Source organism: Cebidichthys violaceus, unplaced genomic scaffold, assembly GCF_023349555.1.
Source record: "Cebidichthys violaceus isolate CVI_PGR_0920_01 unplaced genomic scaffold, fCebVio1.0.p SCAF_4, whole genome shotgun sequence".
In the NCBI taxonomy this organism is placed as follows: Eukaryota; Metazoa; Chordata; class Actinopteri; order Perciformes; family Stichaeidae; genus Cebidichthys; species Cebidichthys violaceus.
Window position 1 is genome coordinate 17,276,694 of NW_027176594.1, and position 22,269 is coordinate 17,298,962.

A 22,269-nucleotide genomic window follows, 5' to 3' on the forward strand; every position below is an offset into this window, starting at 1 on the left:
GTGCTTTTTGTAACTTTAATGATTAACATCACTCCCCACAATAGAGTGTTGCTTAACTGTCTAACTACTAATTGGCCCTGGCAACAGTTGAAGTGTTTTAAAATGATACTTGGCTATAAACAAAGTGGGGAACTGTAATAGGGCAAAAAAGAAAGCCCCCTTGGCTATGTGGCAACTAATTTGTTTGTTTCGCCAAGAACATCACAAACTAAAATGGTAAGGGATTTAGGTGGCTAATAATGCCTTTATCATTTCAGTTAATACTACGCATAAATGGGGCATAATCCTCCATATATTTCTGATGGAGAGAAAACCTTGGGCAGTTAGGTATTATACCGATGCATTGCTGGTTGGCTTCCATGGCAGTGGATGAAATGCGTAATGCCTTTTTCACAGGCAAGTTTTGACATAAGGAAGGAAAAGCACATGTGCAAATAATAACAAGTAATAATCATAACAATGAATCATGGTTGTGTTTTTCCAATACATATTCTGTGAAAAAAGCCTGTACCAGTCTGCTGTGTACACTGTAAGGTACATAATTGCCATTTGAAGGTGACTGCATTTTGAAGGGGACTGTATAAATGAATGTATTTAATCCATACTATTGTAGCTGATTGCACATAAAAAAAGGAAAACTAATATAGAAAACACTGTGAAGGTGTGTTACAAATGCATACTGGACAGATGAAAATAATCCACAGTCAAAGGATAACATTTAAATATAAATTCAATTCATCGTAAAATTAAAAAAGGTCGAGACACCTGTTTTTGATCATAAGGGTGGGTGTCATATGATCAGCAGGTAATGTTAATCCTTGTGGTGTCGGACTATTTTAAAAGACCCTTTAACTAACCCGTGAAAGTGTGGAGATGTAGTCTACGAAATTAAGTTGTTGTGAATGTTTCCAGCTTTGATATTGTCCATTAATAAAATAGGTATTTGAGGCTAAAATGCTGCCTATTGCCTGCGTTATACACACTAACCAGCAGAGGGCGGTACGTGTCCATCAAAGGGAACACCCGGAAACAAAGAACGAGCCTAACGTCCAATCAAACAAGACTTCAATTTTAAATGAGAGACGGTAGTTCCTTCGCCCAGAATCCCACAACAAACACCAGAACTGACCCCAGCTGTGAGGTCGGGGCTCCGGGTTACACGAGACTCTTTTACAGCTAACTTAGTCCGTGGATTTTGAGCTCCAACTGCCTCTCGTCGACAGCTGTTTCATGGGAACCCAGGAGGGAGAGAGAGGTGAGGCTCTTTGACCGTGCTCCAGACCCGGAGAAAGCTAGCGACACGTAACGTCAACGCTAACTTACAGCTAACGTTCAGGTTATTGTAGCTCTGCTGCTGTCACCGAGCCTGTCATGACATTAACATACACAGGCTACACTTTAAATATACTTTCTCATTTAAAGATTGACTGGAGCTCTCAGTGTAACGTTCTCTGGTGACGTTCCCGTTAGCACGCTGAAGTAGCAACGTTAGCTAGCTACTTTTGAGTGAACTCAACCGGTGAAGTTATGGTGAAAGACGTCTGAGGGGATTCAAAGCAGGCAATGAACTGTAGACTATAGTCCGATTGTTGTTTTAACATCCCAGACCCATGGCCACCGGTGTAATTTGTTAAGAACTATATATGTCATTCACCGGTAGTCTTTAACGGAAGCTAGCTAGTTCAGTTCATCTTTATTGTCGGACTCGAGAAACATACAACACAAATACGGTCCAAAACACAACGTTACGTTGAAATAGAAAGTGTAGTCCGTAGTTATTGTGTGTGAGACGTGGAGAGATGACACCCCGCTCTCAAACTTAAGTTTGCCGCGGATGAGCATCATGAGTGAACATCATCACCCCTAGAGGAGGACCTGAACCTGGTGAGAGATGTTAAAATACAGTGAGTGTCTCCACAATGAGCTCTAGAAGTCAAATCTTTCTTCATGGTACACTGATGTCGCCTTTATTGAGAAAGTATTCTATTCAACCATGTCATGCCTCTCTATTTTTTATTATTCTGTAGAAATACTTTCTAGATATTAAAGTCAAACAATGACTTCACTGATTTAGGTGATTATGAAGACTATTGCATTCTTCCACAGATTGGGTAGATGTGGCAAATGATCTACTCAGCAAGTGTCCCATCAAGCTGAGGCTGAGGAAACTGACGGACTGTGATGCAAATGTCTTCATTGCTCTGTATGAAAACATCTTGGGGGAGAAAGTTCCAGGTAAGATTAAGCTTCAGACCAGCCAAATGTCAACACAGTTGGTTGATCCACCGATAAGTAGATCAACAGAAACATAGCAGACATCTATTCATTCAGTCATTGTGTAGGTTATTTTTTGAAGTAAAAGCGACAAATATTCTCCATTTCCAGCTTCTCCGTTGTGATGTTTTGCGATAATAAGCTGAGTATCTACAGATTTAGTATTGCTGATCAAACTGCCAAAATGATTAATTCATTCAGTAAATTGTCAGCAGAGTAATTAATGATGAAAACAACCATAACTTGTAGCCCTAACGAGGTCATTCATACTCTAATCAAAGGGCCAAAACCACTGACTGTTAACAAGCTGTGAGGTTTTACTTTGGAGCATGATCGTCTGAGTGTGCTTAGTATGTCAGGAATGTTTCCTAAGACCATTAAACATGCAATCATGCGACTGCTAATGTCGCTGAGCTCTGTAATACATCGTTATGTTCGAGAAAGACTTAAAGTGAAGGCCCTCTGTGTTCAAGGAAGTGTATGAATGCATGTGGCTGTTTGCATTGTTGTGCATTTCCGTTGTCTCGTACATGCTTCGGTTATTCATGTCGCTGCGTTTGTATTTGTTCAGATTACATTGCAGCGCCATGCAGTCAAGAGGATAACGTCCATAACGTTCAGTCTGTGATTGATTCACTTTCCCTGGATTACCTCCAGATCAGTCTCTCACACATCACAGGTATGATGAACATGATCACTCTTCACAACAGCAGTAAGTCATGTGCATCTATAAGAGAAGAGCAACTATGATAAACTGCTACGTAAATTCAAACATGGATCGACTTGAGATGGAAATTTCATCGTCAAGTATCTTTTATTTTGGGCTGCATGGCCCGTTTTCCTTATTTCATGAAGGGGGCTGCAGAAGCACGAGGACAATTACAGGACAAATGTTCTTCAGCAATAAAACAGATGATTCCTGAGAACAATAATAATGGCTGTGTGTTTGCAGGAGAAAATGTCGTCAGGGGCGACAAAGAGTCTGTCAAGAACCTTCTGGAAATCTTCGATGGCCTCCTGGAATATCTCAAGGAGGAGATAAGCGAGGAGTCACAGAACGGTGGTAGGCAGATTCTTTTGTCACGTTTCCTTCATCAACCTGATGGATAATTATGTTTTTATCTCTAACAAAAGTTTTGCACACAAAAGGGCTTTGTTTGTCACAAATAGGGACCCTATCATTTTAATCCCATATTTTGAACCTTCCTAATGTATAGAAACTTGCCAAAATGTTTTTTCCGGAAGATTCAGCTTTAGTAACTAAAAAAAGCCGGTGCCATGCTAATGTTGATGAAAGACTATTAACACCAATGCACAACAAAATACTTGTTGATTTGACATAAACATTAGATTATCAGTAGGGCTGTCCTCGACCAAAGAAATTGTTAGTCGACTAACACTCAATCAACAGATCTGTAAAACTAATGATAATACCTAAGTTTCTCTACAAACAATCACATAAAAGCACCATTCTAGTTATTGTGTTTACCAGAGATGTGTTCATAAGTTTCTTGGAAACAAGTCATTCATCATGAAAAAGCACAACAAAAAAAAATACGAATCTACTGAAGAAATCTTAGTCGACTTGGACTAAATCGACCGATTAGTTGACCAATTGACTTGGAGGGGGCAGCCCTAATTATCAGAACTGTTATCAACCAATCATACGTACAATACAACATATTTAAACCTCATCATGCTTTGCAGAGCAGTGGCCAGAGGTCGTCAGTTTGCCTGACACAGCTACTTCTCCTTCTACGGACTGAGACATAAGTCTCTGTTTAGGAGAGATTGCTTGTTTGTCCTTCAGCATGAATAGGATACAATGTGTCCTGAACCCAGTTTAGAACCAGTTAGTGCCGGATTTTTATAGAGAACAGTCGGTTCTCTTCATGTGCCAGAACTGAGCATGTCTTTGTATGAGTGGACCCTCAGACCGCTGCCAAACAGCAATTAGTAGTTAATGACTGTGTCTGCACATACAAGTGAGCCAAACTTCTAAATGGCTTAATTAAACATCTTGGATGTGCAATACTGAGATTGGTGCTGAGTACAATGTAGCTAACAGCTGTCTGTGTACTGAGCTGTGGTGACATTGGTGCAGTGCGATGTCTTTCTTCAGAGTTGTGCTTCTGCTGTTGGTGCTTAGGCTGGTTTAGTAGCTGCTGTATTTGGCTTTTGAGTTTACATTAGGCTCAGAACTACAACATGGTCTCAGTTGTTTGTCAGACTTTGTAGGCTGTGTCTTTGAGGTTTGTCTTTTTGAACAGTGAATTTCCACAGCAGTGTAATACTGAGAGTGAGCTTGTTAAATGAAATGTCATTTGTGTTCGTTCCTCTTTTAATATTCCATGGAAGTCATTACGTGTTGTGATCACAAGTATTGCTTTCTCTTTGTCCTTTAGTTGTGTTTTTTCTATATATATACGTTTTTTTAGTTTTCTCTCTCCCTCGTGGTCATTTGTTCATCTTTTCTTTCAGTTGACAGTGTCATCGACAGTGTGAATGAGGATGTGCCGGATGAAACCAAGGAGCCCACAAGCTGCAATGCCGCACAGCAGGAGACTAAACTGGATGGAGGATCTTTGTCTTCCAGTGGAGAGTAAGATCCTCTCCTACACATGCTCCCCAAACACTAAGATGAATGGCATTGGAGATAAATAATTATTGCTCACAGGCCCATTTGTTCCATGTGACTACGACCATATCATTCAGCTTCAGGGTGTATCCGGCTTGTACATCCTGTTGACACAACAGCCAGTTAGGCAAACTTTCAGCAGTAGTGTAAATATTAAAGGGATCATTTGCCACCTTTTTATGTGGACGTCCATCAGTGTTGACAGTAAATGTAGTCCATTGAAGCCATAGGTTCCTCAGTGCCTGCTATATTGACCGATAAAGCGGAGTTCTCACTCTGTAAAATGTACCCTCATCCATAACATCTTCTACACTCATATTTTGCGATGCAATTTCCTCTGTTGGAAACGTAACTAGTTAGTGCCACACAAGAGAACAAGGTAGTTCTGTTAGGCATGCCGCCTGACTACCCAGAGAAATACAAGCTGAACTATTCAGTGGTTCTTCCTTGCCATCAGCACTGACGTCAAATGACCCAATTCAAAACGAGGCTTGGATCTGGAAAACTCATATTTTACCATGCAAAACAAATTTTAATGTCTTTGGTGCTGAGTACTTATTGACTCCTTTTTTATTTATTTATTTTTTTAAATCTGTCAGTTTGAGTCGTTTGATGAATTCAATTAAAAAAACATCCATAATTTATTATACAGTACTTGTGTGAACTGTGGGTAAATAATATCTCATCTTATCATTCAGGTCCGCTGTCCACTCCAGTAAAGATTCCTTCCATACCTGGAATGCTGAGGAGATGGGATCAACGAGTGAGCTCATTGGGCTGGGAGTCTCAGCACGAACATTCACAGCCAAACTAGAAGGTAAGACACGCAAACGCAGCCCATCTTTACCCCACTTATATGCATACATATCAATGGTTTGTCTTCCCTCAATTTCCAGATGTTTTTTGGGCCAGAGTGTTACAATAAGGTGTGTCAGGAAATCATGTTCCATAACTAGAAGATTTCTCAAATGACCTTGCATTGCTGTTTGAAACTATTTTAGGCATTTGAGAGCGCCCACAGTGTTTTATGCTGTTGGTTTAGTTGTCACAGTAGTTGCCTAACCGGTAGTGTGGCTTCACTGCAGCCTAACCGTATCTACATAAACCAAAATAATTACAGATATATGTTTGCTCTGTCGCATCATGTTGCCTCTAAGTATCATTGATATTTTGATAAATTTATTATTAAACTATTTTTTTTTTTTTTTTTTTACATTTTCATCAATCTCAGTGAAGGCTTGGATGCAGAAAACTCCTAAAATAGACATTTTAACATGCAAAAATAAAATATTTTTATATCTTTGGTGATAAATAGTCATTGACTGCAATTCCACAGTGTGAATGAGTTATGTTTTGATGAATTCAGAACCGAACTGGCAATGTTGACGTTATGTTGCATGCGCTGTAACCATTCGGCGACCAAGGCGCTCCATTATTAAGATTTTAATTTGCAGCTGTAATAACTCTTTCGATAAATCTCATGATTAATCTGCAAGGACTGGCCGTCCCTCCCCAAACCTCAGACGCAGTCACCGCCTCTGGTCCTCTGGACGTCCAGGACGCTCCACTGACTGAACCGCCGCCCTCAGCCATCGCTCTGCAGCCTCCCTCTCAGAGCAACACCCCCCACGAACCCGACACAGAACTACACTCGCCCAGCAAATCGCCAACAGCTGCTGGCCTCAGCCGAGGGCAGGCAGAGGAGGGAGCCGCTCCCGTCACTACAGAGGTAGCCTTATTCAATTCAGCATGATTGTTTTACAGTCAGTTTACCTCTTATTTGCATGCAGGGAAAGGACATGCAGACTTTGTTATCTTCCCAAAGTTCTAGAGGCAATGAGATATATTACTGCAGTGACATCAATGCCGGTCAAGCACAGACCCTTTCACATGCTTAAACTTCCTATTTTATTAATTCAACGACGACAAAGTAAGGATAAGCGTGAGCTGACTCATTTTTTTATTTTTTCATCTTTATTTTTCACACTTCCTTACTTTTCTCAATAACAATACTGTACTAATAATCAGTTACCAACCATGATCAACCACACCCTCACTGTGTGTGAGGAGGGTTTATTCTAAGCTTTTGCTTCAGATTGTTTTGTCTACCTAAACCAAACCCTGATCTGAACCAATGGTGTCGACCAGTTTAGCAAGCAGTCCGTTGAAAGTGCTTTTGGCCGGTGAACTTGAGTCAACTTAAAGGTAGTTGACATACAGAAACATCTGTTGTTTTATTGAACAAATTCTTGCTGATGCATCCGTGTTGTGAGTCCAAGTCAGAAAATCTGAATGAAGTGATATTTGCTGTCCTGTTAGTTTGGACAGTTGGTTCACCTATTTAACTGATACAATGTCACATATTGTCTTACATTTTGAATATACGTTAAATTATAGTCTAGCCACATGTTTTCCAGTGCAGCATGACGATTTAAGAATGCTGAGTCTGTGTACTGGATCAAGCTTTTTGAGTACTTGAGTACCAAGTTCTGGTTTGTATATGTTTACTGAGGGTTAGGCCTATTGGTTGAAACAAAGAAAGGACTACAACCAAGGGGAAGCAATACCTTATTCAAGATAATATATCACAGAAAGAGTACAGACATGCACGTATTTATAGTTTCATAAGGGAATTACTGAAACCAGGAACTGCCGTCTGACTGACTCAGCACACTTACTTAATAGCAGGCCCTGACATGCACCACAGCTTAGTTATGGCTTTAAGATCCTTTCTCTGTAGTGACTTGACCCGTCACCAGTGTCATTATGTCCTAAAAGTCTTGTCGGTTCTCTGGTGGTCCATGAGAGACATGAGTGATTTTAGAAAATGTACCTTTTTTTTTTTTTTTTTGAGGTGCACAATATGTCCAGTACTAAGCTGTGTCCCTCTGTAGTTAAATGGTAATGGTGTCTGTTCAGCTTCACAGACATTTATTTTCCTGCTCTTTTCTCCTTCCCACACAGACCTCTGAACCGCCAGCTGAGACAGTTGTAACCAATGGACTACAGTCTCCTCCACCCCAGTCTCCATGTGAGTGAAATAACTGTACCTTTTTATTCTTATTCAGTTTAAAATGTCGAGGGGTTAAACGGTTCGATATCTTGAATCGCATCATGGGAGTAAAGCCTAACACTTGATTGGATTGGTAGTTATGAATAAATTAATGAATAGCACATTGTACAGTTTATCTGCTATGCCCGTGTGACTGCTATCAAGTGGAAATCTCCCATCAGAGTGAAGTGTGACTTTGTTCTCGATGTCGTGTTTTGCTCAATTTCCAGGTGCGAGGGAAAAGTCTTTGTCCAGTCAGCAAAGAGCCGGGACAGAAGAAGAGGGGGAGACACTTGAGGTAACATGTCTTCACTTGTACCAGTTTTACGGCAACCTCAAACCCACACAGACACGTTTGGATCCGTATTGTGTTATCTCTAGCAACCCGGGTTGACATACTGACATATACAATGACATACAGTATACACTGGTAAAATCCAATCCAGATGGAATTAAGAAATTGAAAATATGAACACATCTTTTCTTTTTTTCCATTGGCTCATTTACTCTGTCTAAAGTGACTTATTGAGCATAATCCAAATGAACTTGAATAACTTTTTGTCTAATTTCAGCCGACCAGTGGGGGGGGTCCCAGGAGGGTTTTGTTCCGCACCAAGCCAGATGTGCTCTTCCTCACCCTGCAGGATGGGAGGACAGTCACAACCCCTTCTCCGCCGGACACCGAGGAGGAAGAGCAAGATGAGGAGTATTTAGGTTATACACTAAAACAACCGGACAGCAGGATAGATCACAGAGTTGGGACAGGCCTCAGGTAAGACGGGTGGAGTGCCGGAGAACAGTAGGAAGCTCCAGATTAAGGAATAGCATGTCCTCATTGACATTATTATTTTATGAGGGGACAATGTTTCTGACCGTCTGTCTAACTATCTCTGCTGTCTGGTGTCTTTGTAATCGTCTCCAGGGAGGAGCCTCTGTCGTATCGCAGACAGAGAAACAAGCAAACAGAAGAGGAGCTGCATCACTTATCTGAAAACCTTTCCCATCGACTTGAGGAACTCGATCAGGTGTGTGTGTGTGTGTGTGTGTGTGCGTGTGCATGTGCGTGTGTAGTTTGTATAAGGTCCCAGCATATTGTCATGAATATTTTCAAGCAAAAGCTATCTTGATCCTTTCTGCATGTGTGCGTCTGTTTTGTTGGGGTTTGGGTTGGAGTATGTTGTGGTCAGCTCAATGCAGTTTGCTTTATTTCTCCAGGATAAATACATATTTGTGAATTATCACTTTTACATTTGCAACGTGTAATTCCGACAGATGCTCAAACGAGTTCTGGGGGAAAGCGGAGAGTCCAGTGAAGTCAGAGAAGAGGACAAGCAGTCCCACCACAGTGACAGCATCATGGAGTGTGGCAGGACTCCCAGACAACACACAGGTAAACGCACAGTGAACACATTCATTATCCTTTAAGAGCTGCTGACACTAAAAATAGATGGATTGAATTGTAACATGTATTCGTTTTAGGAAACCCTGATGGCGAATCCACCCACCGGACACGCTCCTTATCCCCCTCCCCTCCACGGGTCCGTCGCTCCCTGCATGGACAGCTAGAGGATGCCATGGCAGAGGCCTCGAGTCTGGATGATGGGAGACAAACCAACCTTGCAGCTTCTGATCATTCAAAGCGAGGAGAGCTACACCCCAGACTGCCTCACAGAAAACATAGCAAGGTATTACCATAGCTATTGTTTATCTTAGTGCTTCCCTTTTTAAATGTACCATATAGGCAAGGCGTGTTTATTAATAGAGCACGTTGTGGACACAGGTAGGTTCACAGCACTATAGTATATAGAATATACTGATATAATATAGATTTTAGTGTTTTTAGTTAGTTAACAGGATATTACTTTAGTTGAACTCAAGAAGAAGTTCCACCATGCTGACGATGTCAACTGGCTGTAATTTGCAGACTTCTCAATAGATTGAAATGCTTCACTGAAGCCTGACTGAGAGCATTTTAGCTGTAGTTTAAGGACAATAGAGACCAAGTTAGGCTTGATAAATTGCAAAACATTTTAACCGACTAAAACATTCTAAAATTTGGTATTAATAATGTATAATAATGATGCCACTCAATATCATAGTGTTTGATAAGTAAATTGCCTTTTTTCTGTTTATTTCACCTGGATTGAACAGAGTGCATATTTTAAACAGGAAAAAAAAGACATTGTGTATTTGCTTCCTTGTTTTTTCATCACTCAATAATTAGAATCTCTGTTATTTAATCTGTTACTCATGATCTCATTTATGTTTAAAGTAAAAATTAATTTCTCTTTCAGTATCTGGAGAATGAGGCCTATGAGGAGGAGTTGAAAAGATATGAAGACAAAGAACGGGCTGATCTAGACAAGGCACGCCTCAAGGCTCAACAAGCCGTAAGTCACTAGTATGACGTCTAGTATAGTATGAACACTCTCAGCCCTCCTCCTTTCTCTACAGAACAACCCTATTTAAGTTATTACACAGAGCTCAGTCTGTTTCTCATATTGATATGATCATCACAAGATTTTAAAGACTGGCTTTCTTAATAGTGACCTCATGTGATTTTAAAAAGAATGGCGCATTTGCAGGGATAAGCAAAGTCTGTATTTTACTCAAATTTACTGACATTATCCCCAAGATATGATGTCAAGGCTCAGTGTAACATCCTCTTATGTGCAAAACATTATACTATGTAATATATAATGTTATAAATATGATTATATAGACCTATTTATGTTCATGTAATATTCCCAAAGACCTCTTGCTCCGGTGAGAATGGGTCTCTGTGCCGTGTAGCGAGATGAGCCTCTTGAATTTTCACCCAAAATGCTTTCAAAACATTTATTTTCATCATAGTCATTTATTATGATGTTTGGAGAAATATAGTATTTAGATTGCAGTGTAAGTTTCCACTTATGGATCCAAATTATGGACATGACAGACTTGCATGTAACTAAGATCACATACGACCGCCGTAATTATTACAAATTACTAGAGTCCCCCCAGGTAATGCTAGTCCTGAGCGAATAAGGCTTTAGACAGTATATTAGTCAGGGGGATGTATTTCATTGGTTCTAACTGTTGTGACTGCGTTCCATCTATTTAACTGCTGCTTAAAAGAACGGTTTCAGTTGGAATATGCTCCGTTTGTGACTACTAGCTCTGTGCTAGTTTATGGTTGCTTGGTTCTTTACTTATGTAGAAATGAGTGCCTTAGGAGAAAGATCACATTGATCACTTTAACAGACTTTACTGTAACCAAGGTATTCTACAGGCAGATATGCAACAGTGACCTGACTGTCAAAGAGTACACTTCACAAATCACAACCGTGAGATAACAGAAGTGAAATAAAATGTGCACTTGTACTTACTGCACTACTAAAATCATTTTACCTCCTACAGTTTGCATAAACTAGGTATGAAATGGCAAAGAGTAAATAACTGCTGCTGTGCAGACAGCACCGTTAATACACACAGTTAAGAGTGTCTGTGACTGCATGTTTTGTAGGAGCGCCAGTACAGAGAGGCCATCCTAAGGGATGTTTCCGAAGCCCCCAGACTGTCCCCAGCAAGAACGAAGACCCAGCGTAGTTCACAACGTAACGTACAAACCGCAGCAGGACGGAGACGACAGGAGGCCCCCAGGAAAGCTCCTTCAAGTAGGTTCAGACTTGTATATTTACCACATGGACCTTTCTGTTATTATTGTACACATATGATTAGTATTTAAAATGCTTTTTCTCCACAACACAATGGCAATGAGTATTTTCACTACCAGCAAGCAAAGCCCCGCTTATCGCCTCTCTTACTGCTTTACTCTGATTGTGTTCCTTATTAGCAGATGAAATGTTATTAGTTTGGACTGAAACTTCAGCTCAACAGACAAACTTTACAGTATTTCTTGTCCTCGTCAAACAGCTCCAACTGCATAATAATGATCCACCTTAAGGCACACCTGAAACTCGGTTCGTTCATGCCCAATTTCAGTTTCATGTAAGTCAGACAGAGTGAACACACTTCAGGTCTCTAATAAGCAGTGGGGCTCTGAGACCGAGGAGTCAGGAGTGCTCGCCTTACTAAGCTGTGACAACTGAGTCTTGGCAGCCTTTACAGACACCTTGTTCTTTGGCCGAAGTTTCTTCTTTGGCGGCGTGTTCGCCTTTTGAATGTTCATATTTCTGGCTTCAGGCTGGTTGGCCCACTTGCGTTGATAATTACAGAAGTAGCAGCTCTGGTAGACTATGAAGTAAGGGCCGCAGGTGCGTTTGGTACAGCGGCACTTTCTGTCGCACATCGGGCAGTTCTTCATCAGCTGCAGGATGGCCTCCTCGTCAACAATGTGCTGCACTGTTGGTCTGCTATGGGGCAGAGGAGAGAGCGGAGAAATGATGATGACACACTTGTTGTACGGCGCACGGCTACAGCTGGAAACATGCACAAGTTGTCTCTGTGGATGTTGCAGGTGCAACAGTGGTAAGAGGCGTTAAGCCTGCATCACTTGAACTGAACTGGGTATGATGAAGCTCTGAATTGATACACTGTATCAGAACTGTCTGCCTTTATTTTAAGCTACATGGTTTACTCGCCACATTCTGGGAACATGATCAAAGTTATTCGTTGACTTACTTCTCCACGGTTGCAGTGCACATCTCGGGTACATTTACTTGAATGCCTGTGAATTAAAATCGGTAATCATTTTTATATTTGTTCAAGTTAAAACCAATCAAAAAAATACAGAATTTATAATAGAGAAGACTCTATTGGACAACTTTTACTACATCAACAGCAGACTGACAAACATCAGAAACGTACAGCTTTTATTATAGTAAAATAGGAAAACTGGGGACCTGATCAATCCCCTTGATACTGTTAAGTTCACAACAAGTGCACTGTGGGAGATGTGTGTCCTTTGGCACATCTGTTTTGTGAGATGTCAAAAACGCTTCCTTTGTGAATTGCAATAGATGTTCATAAAAAAACATGTCAATGAAAAGTCTTCATTCAAACCATTAATGGCCTCTGAAGCAATACTTCTTCTTTTTGACTAATCCTCACGCTCAATGTTCATTTATTGCTGCTACGAGTGAATGGTCTGCTGTGTGACATGAAGGCTTAGTCTGCACATTAGTGTTTCCTACAAAAGACACTGTGCACAGACCGTCAGTTTTCTATGAATAAATGCAGACGTTCTTATATGAATACCTGTCTCTCCCACACATCTTAAGACATGTTAACTGCTCATCGTCTGCGTTGCATCAACGAGGTCTCCCATGAACATCACAGCAGCCACACATCACGGTAATAAGCTGTTGCTACAAGAGAACCTTTAGTATTATTTATTCATCACACATGCACCTCCTAACCACAATAGATGGTGGAGATCATTCACTGACTCACCTGTGCTTGTGACCTGGCCTGGTGGTCTGTCGATTACTGCCCAGGTGTCATGCAGCTGTAAAATACCACACAAAACAGACGCACTTCAAACACCTGGTTCTATACAATGACTTGAAATATGTTGCTACTACAAACGGGAAGTCCACATTCCTCAGGGCAACCATTATAGTTCTAGTATGTAACCCTTCCCTCTAACATTGCCATCTACTGCATACCCACATTTTTTTTGTATCTTAAAGGCATTGATTTGATTCTCTGAAGTGAGGTTGTATGAAGTATTTATCCATAATCAATGTATTACAAACAGACAGGAGTAACAGCATGGAAGCTGAGCAATGTACTGCTTTGGACGGGGGGGCAGCAGTAACAACGTAATTTAGCCAACTAAAATAAATTCCCACCGAAAAAGATCAACATCGGTTTAGGTGTACGCCATATTTAGAATATTTTCACTGCTTTTCCTTACCATCAGACAGCTCTTTCCTTTGGCACTACATTTCCTCAACTGTAGAACTTCCGTATTCCTACGCATTAATGCCACTGTGCTGTCCACTGCACTGTCCACTGACCAATTTAAGTTGTTTTATTACCCAGCAGATCAGCTGTATGGGTCAGACCTTCGTGGAGGAGAGGTCTGAGTATATGGAAGAGACAATAAATAAAATAAAAAATTCATGCTTATGACAGCAACGACAAAACTGTGGATACCTTTATGAACCAGAGGATACAGAGATAGAAGTTTCGCAGAGGGAGACTAAACAGGGCCGAAAGAGAGGGGGAAACGAAAAGAGCACAAGCTGTGTGGTGGTGCAGATGTGGACCTAGAGAGCTACTGCTGCAGATGTGGACCTAGAGAGCTACTGCTGCAGATGTGGACCTAGAGAGCTACTGCTGCTACGAGTAGGACTTGGTTATGACACAATTTTAGATTGTGTGAATACAGAAATATAAAATTGTTATGAGGACTAATTGTTGGAAAAAATGCCACAAACTAATGTATACTCACAATGGTCAGAATATGTACTAGATAACTTGAGGAAAAGTTTAAATACTTCATTTTCACCAGTATGTTCACTGACACAAATGTACACATCATTATGTAACCGTTTCATACGTTTTGGTGAAGTAGCAATGAACTGCAGACAGCAGCCATCAGCTTACCTCTGACTCAATAGCAGGGTGAGCTCCAGAGGTTGATGGTGGTTCTCTGGGGAGAGACTGTTCAAGCTTCAGTGATGCTGATTTGGAGGCTTGATGGCTCTTTACTGGTGGCTCCTTTGGGGTGGATTTTGGGACGCCAGAAAACATTTGCTGCTCGTGTTTTTCTTGTATTGTGCTTTGTGAAGTACATGCCTGTGCACATACAAATCATGAATGAGCCCAAGTCATTCTGCATTTCTTTTAAACAGCATGTAGGCCTACATCTCAATCATAAATACAAACTAAAAAAAAGACAAGTTACCCCCACTAGAGCTACACATCATGTACGGTAAATATGTAGTTAGAAAGATGTGCTGCAATGGTATATTTCTAATGAAACCGAAATAAGTCAGAAGCATTTCTGTCACGGTTTGGTATATGTTGGCATTCAGCGCTATCTTACCTGATGGTTGGGTACAGCGGTGCGTTTCAGCAAGTGTCTATCTAGCTTATTTGGCCGTGGTCTCAAATAATCCTCTTCGGAGAAATGATCACTGCAAACGCGGAGTTGTCTCAATTTTGCAAGTGGAGTGTCGCTGTCTATATTCAGTGTCACTAGCCACTGCTTTTTAAGGCCAATATCATGCAGCGGAACCCGGTGAAATCTATACGGTGACCAGGACACTTCTTTGTTGGAGCATCCTGGAAAAACACAAGGACGCACCATCTTTTAAACATTTACAAGAGTGAATTTGGATTTCAGTCTGATTGCGCAACTGCACTTCCTGAAGTACCTGACCCAGACAGTTGGTCTGCGGCGTAATACAGTGCCTGGCACAGTTGCGCTCATGCGTAGGACTACGGTAGTTCTACGGTTGAGAACATATAGTGCCAAAGGAAAGGGGTGTCAGACGGCAAGGTAAAGCGGTGGAAATAATTTTCTATATAGCTAACACTTAAACTAATATTGCTTTTAGGTAGGGCATTATTTTAGTTGCCCCTATTCAACAGCAGTACATTGTTCTGTGCCAGTACACTTGTCCGTTTCTCCAGGCTGGGGGCGTGCCGACCGCCATCTGCTGTAGGTAATACACCTAGTGTGAATAAGTACTTCATGATGCTAGAGTAGCTGTCAGTCATCATTCTCAGCAGAGGACTCTGATCTGTGTTTACTGCACACATGTAACACATAATGTAACGCCCCCTGGTGTGTTATTGTTTTCTGGATGACTGGTTGCAAGCAGCTTGTGCAGGTGTGCGCCAGTAAGTAAACTATGAACAGATGCAGGAATGCTTGACGATAAATGTAACGTTGAACGATTCCTCACGGTAGCAGGAGATATCTTAAAGTTAAGCGAACAGTTTGCTACTAACGTTACATGATGCTGTTGCTACGAGCTATTTCTGGAGCCTTGGGGCGTCCTGGTACTTAACGTCACCTCTGCTCGGCACATCTGTTTTCAGGACTCTACGAACAGCTGTAGGTTTCAGGAAGTAGTGTTTAGGTGTGTTCGAGTAGACTCCACCAAAGGGTAGTCTACTCTACGTCTACTACCGCACTCAACGGCGGTCAATCAGCCTCTTGGATTTTGATGCTCGTCTATTTGTGGTGTTACGGTACGGGAGCTTGAAACGGTCAAAAAGGACGAAGGGACGATCTGTATTTCTGCAACAATTTCTTGACGACATTATATTGCACATCAGGCTATATGAAGTCCATTGATAATACAATTATATTTTTTCTTCTCTGCTCTTTTGTAGCTTCGAAGTTAAAATATCAAATAATCATCTTTGACCTGTTTAGAAAAAGGTTTCCTTCATAGGTTACCTGAAACTTGCAGTCAGGATGACCCAGACTACACCCATCTCAAGTTATTTTACTGTACGTTTTTTTTCCTAGGAAATTACAGGAAGTCAGCTCACATGACATAAGACATTCATCATTTTGTTATCATCAATGACATTTTCAAAGGATTCCTGTTGAGATGACCCTGACTATGTCCATGTGGTTTTTACCTGGACATAGTCGGGGGTCATCCATAACATGACTGCAATGAACTTACAGCCTATCAATTATTTTTTTAATGGTAAATTCATGAGATCTGTAACATTTAAAAAAATAAAAATCAATCTGTTACAATGCAATTTTCAGTTACTTTTCCTTTTAAATTTCCCAAAAACTGCACAGTAACACCATATGAACCTTTGCATGTCATAGTCAGGGTCATCTTTAACAGTAATCCATTAGGAATTGCAGCTAACCTATGAAGGAAAGGTTCTTATGACTGGCTAAAGATGATTATCTGATGACATTTTAACTTTGGAGCTCCCTTTTTAAAGGACTAGTGTGACCTAGGTGACCTCTAGCTGTGAGTTTGCAGATTTCAACCAATTGTAGTCTGATGTTACTATGGTTGTAATGTTCCTTTTCTTGTCCTCTCTGCAGTGAAAGTGAAGGAGAATGAACTCCTTCCTGTGCTCCTTGAGGAGTTGCCCCACCTCCACATCTCCCCCCACGCCCTGGGTCGGATGTGGGAGCAGCAGATGCAGCAGGTGGACAGACTCCATGCCCTGTCATCCCCTCATAGCCAGCGTCGCAGCAAACTCTCAAGCCAGGTAGGACCATGTGGCCACTGCAAGTCTGCCATGTGCAGGGAAAATGTGCCTGACTGTGGCGTCTGTGCCCTTTAAAATCTGGAATGTACGATGTGGGGGAAGGACTGATGAATGAATATGTAAACACCTGCTTCTCTGTCAGGTGGAAGAAGCCCAGAGGAAACATGACCTGCTGGTGGAGATCATCCGTAAAGACAAGGACCACAACAGGCGTCTGGTGAGCATCAACACATAAACACACATTCAAAAGGTCCCTTGACATTTAGTAACCTTATCAACAACAGGTACAATGGATGTTTAGAGTGTCATCATATTTTTTTTTTACAAAACAGTGCACCCACATGCAGACCAGTTGCAAGCTGAACATGTTTATCTTCCAGAGGGATTTCAAAGAGCGTATTCAACAGCAGAAGTCGACCCAGAACAGACTGAGGGAGCAGAGGCAGCAGGTAGCACGCGCCAAGAAGTACCACAGCGACTACCATGTCCAGCACCGCGCCCGCCTGATGAGGGCTCGCACCAAGGAGGAGAGGGTGCGTAGTGAAGGCCGGTCACAACTTTGCACTCCAGTTCTAGGGATTCTAATTACAGAATTTCAGTTTATTTATTTAATGTCTTGTATATAAAATGTCAAGGCTTCAGAGTATTGAAAAGTGCCACAAAAAAGGTCAAATCTTTCCAGAGCTTAATATGGCAACTAGGATTTTCTTGTGTTGTCTGACCAACTGTCCCACAAATATATAAAATACTCAATGATTAAAAAACTAAGAAAAGCAGCTGATGTTTGGCAACTTTGATGGCCCCCACAAACTACAAGGGTGCAATGGATTTGAGGTTGTTGACATTTTCCATCTCTTCTGAAACCCAAACTTTATTAGGCAAGCTAGGTCCCTGTTTTAACATATTTGTGTGGGTGCTTGAGAGGAATCAGAGCTGTAGAGTAATAATGTTAGATATTAAGTAATACAAGTTAAATCACAAACCATGGGAACATCTGGAGTTAGTCTTTTGCGTGATGTGTGGTTGTGTGTCTGTTTAGATGTTTCAGCAGTTGTTTGAGGAGGGTTTGGAGCTACAGAAAGTCCGGTTGAGAGAGCAGAAAGCCTACGCTAAGGAGCAGCGGCTGGAACATCAGAGACGACACCAGGATCAGATCAAGTCCATGGAGAACTACTACAAAGACCAGGTAGGGGACACACACACAGACCTATATAAGAACCAGGAAGTCACACATAGTGTTGTATAGTTTAAAAAATCTACTTATGAATTCCAGGATGAGCTTTAATAAGCTTCCTCTCTTTCAGTTTTCACTACTTGCTGAAAAACTTTCCCAAGAGCGGCAGGATATTCAGGTCCGGAAAAAATCTCAAGAAAAGGTAAACATTTGACTTATTACTGCCGTCTTTTTAATTTTAATCTTATTCGTGCACAACATGAGCAATATGTTTTTAATCAGTTAAAATGCCACAAATCACCAACTTGAATGGACTCGTGTTAGAAAGCGGTGTGTTTTATTTAAAATGAATTAGACGAAATGTTTTGCTTTAACTTATTAAGTAAATGCTGACTGCACAATGTAATGGCTAATGATTGCGTCTATACTTATGAAGGTAATACAATAATAGCAGAGGCTACCTAGTGTGAACCAAGACAGCCAACTCTTTATCGGGCTTTCTTATTGTTGTCCTGCTTTGGACAGTAGCCAGGCTAGAACTCTACAATAATATGTCTTGGAAATGCTTGGGGGTTAGTTAAAAAAAAGATACGCAACAATTTACTAAAACGGTAAATAAACGTGGACACCATTAATAAAGTTTATAACGCATCACTATTTAACTAAAGCCCAAATCTATTACCGTAATGTCTTACCTCAGGCACGAGCCCACCGTGACCGTGGGCTGAAGCAGCTGAGGTGACAGGTCGTGTTTCTGTCTCGTAGCTGGACGCACTGACAGTAGAAGTACAGGCGGTGTGTTCTTCAGTCTACGATGGCAGAGCAACAACAACAATGATTAGCAGCAGTATTTAACACAATATGGCATTTTTAGCAATACATTCAATGTTTTCTACTAACGTTGGCTTAAAACCGCTTACATCTGTCCGGCCTCGCTCCTCCCGGGGCTCTGCTTCGCCACGGCCGGCATCGCTTGTAAACACAGCGGGCACAGCAGATGTCTTCAGCAGTTTCTTGATGGGCCCTCCCATCAGCTCAGACCGCATGTCCCTGTTGTAGTCATCTGCTGCAAAATGCAGCGAGCACACCCGAAGACTCCCCAGTGCTGAGGTCGGTGCGTTCTCGTCATATTTGGGGTTTTTAACCGCTCGGAGCCATTGTTTGCAGCGTTCAACATCTGTCGGTAACCGGTGGTAGTTCACGCTCACGAGCTCCTCTCTCTTCTTCTTGTAGCTGGAGCATCCGGGCACGATACACCACGTCGGCATTTTTGTCTCAGTTTTTGAGACGCCTTTCTAACTTTTTGTACACACTCGCGTTTGAAATGCCCACCTCCACGAGCTACCGGGTTTTTCGGGAAGGAATTGTTGTTGGGAGTCAGACGCTCGCACGCAATGCTTCCTGGTACATGTAGGCACTTCCGGCACGGCTCTGTCGATAGTTCACACACTGAGGAATTTATTCCGTGTGTGTGTGTGTGTGTGTGTGTGTGTGTGTGTGTGTGTGTGTGTGTGTGTGTGTGTGTGTGTGTGTGTGTGTGTGTTTTGAGACTTATTTAATTTTACTAAAGTTAAACACAATGTGAGTACTTCTTCACTGCCATTCCCACAGGCTCTGCTGAAGATGAAGCGAGAGCTGCGTTCCAGGATGGAGCGTGAAATCGGTGAATTGCAGAAGATCATCATCCAGAACGACGAGGACGACCATTTCCAGGATCTGGAGGTCCAGGCGCTGCGCAGTCGGGTCCAGATGGCTTCCTTCCAGTACAACACTAGCTATCTGCACTGACGCGGGGCTGTTGTAAGCTCCGCTCAATCCAGGCATCATAGGAACCTGCTGCAAAAGACTTTGTTTCTGCTTTTCACAACTAAGGGTACGACATTCTGGCTGAACAATACCGTCTCCTCGACATCTTCCCTCAGAGATTTGCACAAAATAGGAATTTAAGAACTTATACCAGTCCTGATGGTCATTAATTCACTGAACACACTCCACAAAATGTAGCGATTAGCTAATTTAGCTAACTTCCTCTCACCTCAGCTGCTATACGTGACCTTAATGACATCTTGGACCAAGTATCCTCCTTCCACGGGTTTTTAGTACTTGATAACAAAGAATGTTTTGAAATGGCTCCCTCACTGTGCAGTCTTTGAGTGCTGATATTGTAGCAAACAACTAGTGAAAATGTTCTTCCTCTTGCCAAATAGGGATCACCGATACAAAGTTAACGAGCATGAATGTCCCACACGGACATTTTTAACTTCCATATCCCCCCTGAAACGTGCGATGCTTTTGTGATTTAACCCTTCCAGTGGATTATTTATTTTTAAGCTTTAATGTTTGATTTTTAATGAACCTGTTGTCCTGTCCGATCACCAGGAGCGATGATAATCAAGTCTTTCGTGACTCCTCCTTTCCCTCAGATACACTGATTGTTTTCACTCGTGTAGTAGTTTTTAACCAATACAAAGGGTAGCACTGTCCACTAATGTATCTAATGAGCACACAAATGCCCCTTTATCGTCATCCATTAAATGTGTGGGATCCTGAACTCTACTGGCTGGACTGGCTTACAGTTGCAGGTTAAGTTATCTGCATTAGGTACAGGTTACTGTTTGAGTATTTTATTGAGGTCAAGGCTGATCCCAATACAATTTAACAAAGTATCAAAAACATATAAAGTTACTGGACAAATCCTGTAACAAGGCTTTTCCATCTGTAGCAGGACAAAAGAACATGAAGTCTGGAATTTCAAATTCCAAAGCTGAAGATCAAATCTAAAAATTATAATGAATTTATAAAATGTATAACCTGTAGTTATACCTGTACTTATTGAATGCTAACGACAGACTTGGCTCACATGTTTAGTATTTAAGCTTACACCGGGGATCAACATGTTATCTGTACCTGGATACCGACATCCCATCCACGGGCCTTTGCATGTACACCTGATATTAATAAGAATGATCAATCTCAAAATGCTACTTAGTTAAGGGGTCTGACTGGAAAGAGCGGACATCGGTAAATTCACTTTCTGCAAGGGAAGACTTACTAGTTACTGCTACTATATGTAGTTGTTTTTTGCAGGGAGAGTTTGGGTATTGTCCATCTTAATTTTGAAGAATGATCAACCTGTACAGACAGCATTTATGCCGGACAAAGAGCCGATCAAAATGCGAGCCTGACCACCTCGAGATATGATGGCATACGATCATAATGCAGCCTGTATGCATTTTACGTTGGGCATTAACGTGCATTACCCAGACAGAATATCCTGTTAAAGATTACATGGGGGGTCTTGAGTTTAACAACTCACAATGAATAGAATGAGGCATTAAAAACCATGTTCAATATTGCTAGAAAATTTGACAACAATTGTTGTTTGAGCAGCTGCTTGTTTTCTGAAAATTACATATTGGCACAAAGGATGGAAACGAATCAAAAGATGAATGAAAAGTCCTTGGAAAGAAAGGAACGGTCCATCTTCCCTCAGGGAACCATCTCTGCCTCGGCTCACTCCAACTCCGTCTTACCTGCCAATTAAAGTCAAGTGTTCTCACCTGGCTGTGGTGTTAACAGTGGTTAACAGACCGCTTACTTGAATCAGATGGTTCTCTGATGTGGAAATAAAAATGGTAAAAGCATACACGGAAGTTGACTCTTCATGACAGTCCAAAGAATAACAGCCGAACTCCACAGACGTGTGACAATAACCAGAAGTCGAGCCGCTTCGTCCGCTGTAAAAACACATTGCTGCTTCAACACGATCTCAGTACAACCACTGTCCCACAGCGCTCTACGAGGATTACTGCTTGGCTGAGTTGCTCTGTCCATGTGCAGCATCTTTTCCATCTTCACCATCGTCGTCGTCGTCATCATCGTCCGGCAGGTTAGTCCATTTAGAGCGGCTTTCGCAGAAGCAGCACGCCTGGTTCACCACAAGCTTCAGTCCTTTGACACGTTTTCTAACTGTACATTGTC

At 41.6% G+C, this 22,269-nt stretch overlaps 2 protein-coding genes across 6 annotated transcripts; one reads left to right on the forward strand and one right to left on the reverse strand.

The window, feature by feature from the left end:
- The first annotated feature begins 1,090 nt into the window (after nt 1-1,090).
- LOC137884688 (centrosomal protein of 95 kDa-like) lies at nt 1,091-21,932 on the forward strand. Of its 3 annotated transcripts, none has more exons than XM_068726596.1 (21): nt 1,091-1,255; nt 2,107-2,235; nt 2,846-2,953; nt 3,227-3,337; nt 4,756-4,876; nt 5,611-5,729; nt 6,436-6,641; nt 7,877-7,943; nt 8,195-8,262; nt 8,537-8,736; nt 8,887-8,989; nt 9,237-9,354; nt 9,444-9,649; nt 10,259-10,354; nt 11,470-11,620; nt 16,945-17,114; nt 17,257-17,331; nt 17,495-17,647; nt 18,154-18,300; nt 18,419-18,490; nt 19,900-21,932. In XM_068726596.1, the coding sequence occupies exons 1-21, from the start codon at nt 1,231-1,233 to the stop codon at nt 20,074-20,076; spliced, it is 2,622 nt and encodes an 873-aa protein (XP_068582697.1). In that variant the 5' UTR covers nt 1,091-1,230; the 3' UTR covers nt 20,077-21,932. The 3 variants fall into 3 exon arrangements, with proteins under 3 accessions (XP_068582697.1, XP_068582699.1, XP_068582698.1); XM_068726598.1 differs by having other exon boundaries at nt 8,609-8,736; XM_068726597.1 differs by lacking the exon at nt 1,091-1,255 and adding an exon at nt 1,826-1,904.
- On the reverse strand, nt 11,196-19,887 carry LOC137884689 (THAP domain-containing protein 1-like). 3 transcript variants are annotated; one of them, XM_068726600.1, is made up of 6 exons: nt 19,209-19,887; nt 18,984-19,097; nt 14,520-14,711; nt 13,359-13,413; nt 12,588-12,633; nt 11,196-12,319 (listed from the first exon to the last, which is right to left on the reverse strand). In XM_068726600.1, the coding sequence occupies exons 1-6, from the start codon at nt 19,554-19,556 to the stop codon at nt 11,980-11,982; spliced, it is 1,095 nt and encodes a 364-aa protein (XP_068582701.1). In that variant the 5' UTR covers nt 19,557-19,887; the 3' UTR covers nt 11,196-11,979. The 3 variants fall into 3 exon arrangements, with proteins under 3 accessions (XP_068582701.1, XP_068582702.1, XP_068582703.1); XM_068726601.1 differs by lacking the exon at nt 14,520-14,711; XM_068726602.1 differs by lacking the exons at nt 18,984-19,097; nt 19,209-19,887 and adding an exon at nt 14,962-17,030.
- Nucleotides 21,933-22,269: the final 337 nt, after the last annotated feature.